General features: G+C 57.1%; 1 protein-coding gene across 1 annotated transcript in view; it reads left to right on the forward strand.

Moving 5' to 3' along the window:
- Positions 1–417: 417 nt before the first annotated feature.
- LOC103266100 (spermatogenesis-associated protein 21) overlaps positions 418–2442 on the forward strand; it is a gene marked incomplete at its 5' end in the record, with an annotated part of 23951 nt that continues 21926 nt past the window's right edge. The window contains 2 exons of the mRNA XM_008063741.2: positions 418–722; positions 1382–1430. Of these exons, the coding sequence (XP_008061932.2) occupies positions 418–722; positions 1382–1430 (354 nt within the window). The remainder of the gene's footprint in view (positions 723–1381; positions 1431–2442) is intronic.

A 2442-nucleotide genomic window follows, 5' to 3' on the forward strand; every position in this document is an offset into this window, starting at 1 on the left:
TGTCTCTACAATAAATCAAAAAATTAGCCAGGTGTGGTGGTGTATGCCTGTAGTTCTAGCTACTTAGAAGGCTGAAGTGGAAGGATTGCCTGAGCCCAGGAGGTGGAGGCTGTGGTAAGCCATGATTTGTGCCACTGCACTCCAGCCTGGGTGAGAATGAATTCCAAGTCAAAATAATAACAAAAAGGATCTTCTTGATTATCCAGGCTCCCATAGCTTATGACTTTGGGTAGGCTGCACCTTCCCTGGGCCTCAATTTCCCATTCCTCCAAGTATGGGGTTACCTATGCCACCTTCCAGGGATGCCTGCTGTGGTTGGACCCAAGCAGGCGTGTAATAACTGGCCTCTGGGTGAGTGTGGAGGTTCACTGGGAACCAGGATGGGCTCCCCATCCTTGGTGTCCTTGTCCTTGGCAGGGCCCCAAGTGTCAGTCCACTCCAGGTCACCAGGCAAGTGAATCAGCAAGTGAATCAGATGTGGGGCAGCCAACAGAGCTTTGCTGCACCTCGGACAGCTGTGGCCAGCCACGAGGAGACAAGCCCCCCAGCGAGGCTGGCAGCCCACACACCAGTTCACAGAGGGCTCTAACAGAGCCTGGCCCAGGGGGACAGGAGGACAGCACCCAGGAAGCAATGTCCCCAGTGCGTATGGTGACTACAGATGAGAAGACAGGCCACCCCTTCCTGCCATCCACCCCTGGACCCAAAACACCCAAGGAAGGGTGAGTCATTCTCCAATGCCACCTCCCACCCCGCTCCCTACCCCCAACAGGGTTGCCCTCCTGCTGAGTTACAAGTGAGGTGACTTGGCTGGCTTGGTGGCTCAGCCTGTAATCCCGCACTTTGGGAGGCTGAGGTGAGTGGATTGCCTGAGCCCGTGGGTTCGAGACCCGCCTGGGCAGCGAGACCTCATCTCTACAATAAATCAAAAAATCAGCCGGGCGTGGTAGCACATGCCTGTAATTCCGGCTACTCGGAAGGCTGAGGCGGAAGGATCGCCGGAGCCCAGCAGGTCAAGGCTGTGGTGGCCGGGAGCGGCCACTGCATTCCAGTCTGGGCGACAGAGTGAGACTCCAACTCCAAACAAACAAACAAACAACAAAAAAAAAACAAGTGAGGTGACTTCTAGTCCTGGCTGCTCCTGACCTGGTGTACGACCTTGGCCGAGTCATGCCCCTGGGCCTCAATTTCCCTATCTGTATAATAGCACGAATGTCAGAAGTCTCTGTTCCTGTACACATGAAGATGTGGGGGAATGCGGAAGCCCTCTGAGATGAGAAGGCCAAGGTGGAACCCAGTGTCCTGGAGGCCAAGAGGTGGGTCCGAAGGGGCATGCCTTGAGTTGAGTCCCTGCCTCACCTGAAGGCTTCTCCTTGTTTAGGGGTGAGGCTGTGAAGACCCAGCCAGCACCGGGGCCTCTTCCTCCACCAGTAAGTACTGGGGATGGAGATAGAGTGTGTGGGGAAGGCGGGGGAGGGCGTCAGGAGGAGGAAGGGCAGAGGCGGAAATGGGACAGCAATTGGAGTCAAGTCATGGAAGGCGTGTGTGTGCCTGTGAGTGCGTGTGCACATGTGGGGCATACGTGCTGGTGTATGCTTGAGCATGTCCATGTGTGTATGCGTGTGAGTGTGTGTTTTGGGTGAGGGTCAGGACGCTCTTATGCTCAGGGTCCCTTGGTCATCCTAGGTGGTGGCCTTTCCACCCACTGGCCTTCGCCACAGCCACGCCACCCCAGGCTCCCTTGAATACCTGGGATGCCTCCTCAGCCCCTCACAGCCAGCCCCATGTCCTACCTCTTGGCCCTGACCAGGCCACCTGCAAATACAGTCAGTCCCCATCATGCCCTGCCAACATCTGCCCTGTCTCTTCCTGCTGTGCATGCAGGCAAAATCCCAAGCCTGGCTGGACCCGCCCAGGCACGGGCCCAGCTCAGTGGCTGGAGGAGACCCTGCCTGGCTGATGGGTCTCCCTTTCAAGCAATGGCCGCTCACGTCCCACGCTCCTGGCAATCCTCGCTGTTCCCTGGCCACCCTCCCCCCACTCCAGGATGTCCTTCCAAGCAGCACCCCCAAGTTCTTCATCTGGCCCCGTGTGTCACCGAAAGACAGAGCATCAGATGAGAGAAACCCCCAAATCCGCCATCTCCCTGCCTTTACTTGGCTACAGTGCAAGGCTGCTCCCCCCTTATTCATTAGGTCCCGTTCTCCTGCCCCGTGGGATCAGTCTTCCTGTTTCTGCAGGGTCATTCACAGCAGCGCACAAGCACAGGTCAGGACCCACCACAGTGTAAGAGCCTCCTTCTGTGCTTCTTTTTTTTTGAGTCGGAGTCTCACTGTCACCCAGGCTGGAGAGTGCAGCGACACGCTCACAGCCACCGCAGCCTCAACCTGCTGGGCTCAGGCGATCCTTCCACCTCAGTCTTCCAAGTAGCTGGAACCACAG

This window comes from Carlito syrichta, unplaced genomic scaffold (assembly GCF_000164805.1).
Source record: "Carlito syrichta isolate Samal-C Ts95f unplaced genomic scaffold, Tarsius_syrichta-2.0.1 Scaffold307019, whole genome shotgun sequence".
NCBI classification, from domain to species: Eukaryota; Metazoa; Chordata; class Mammalia; order Primates; family Tarsiidae; genus Carlito; species Carlito syrichta.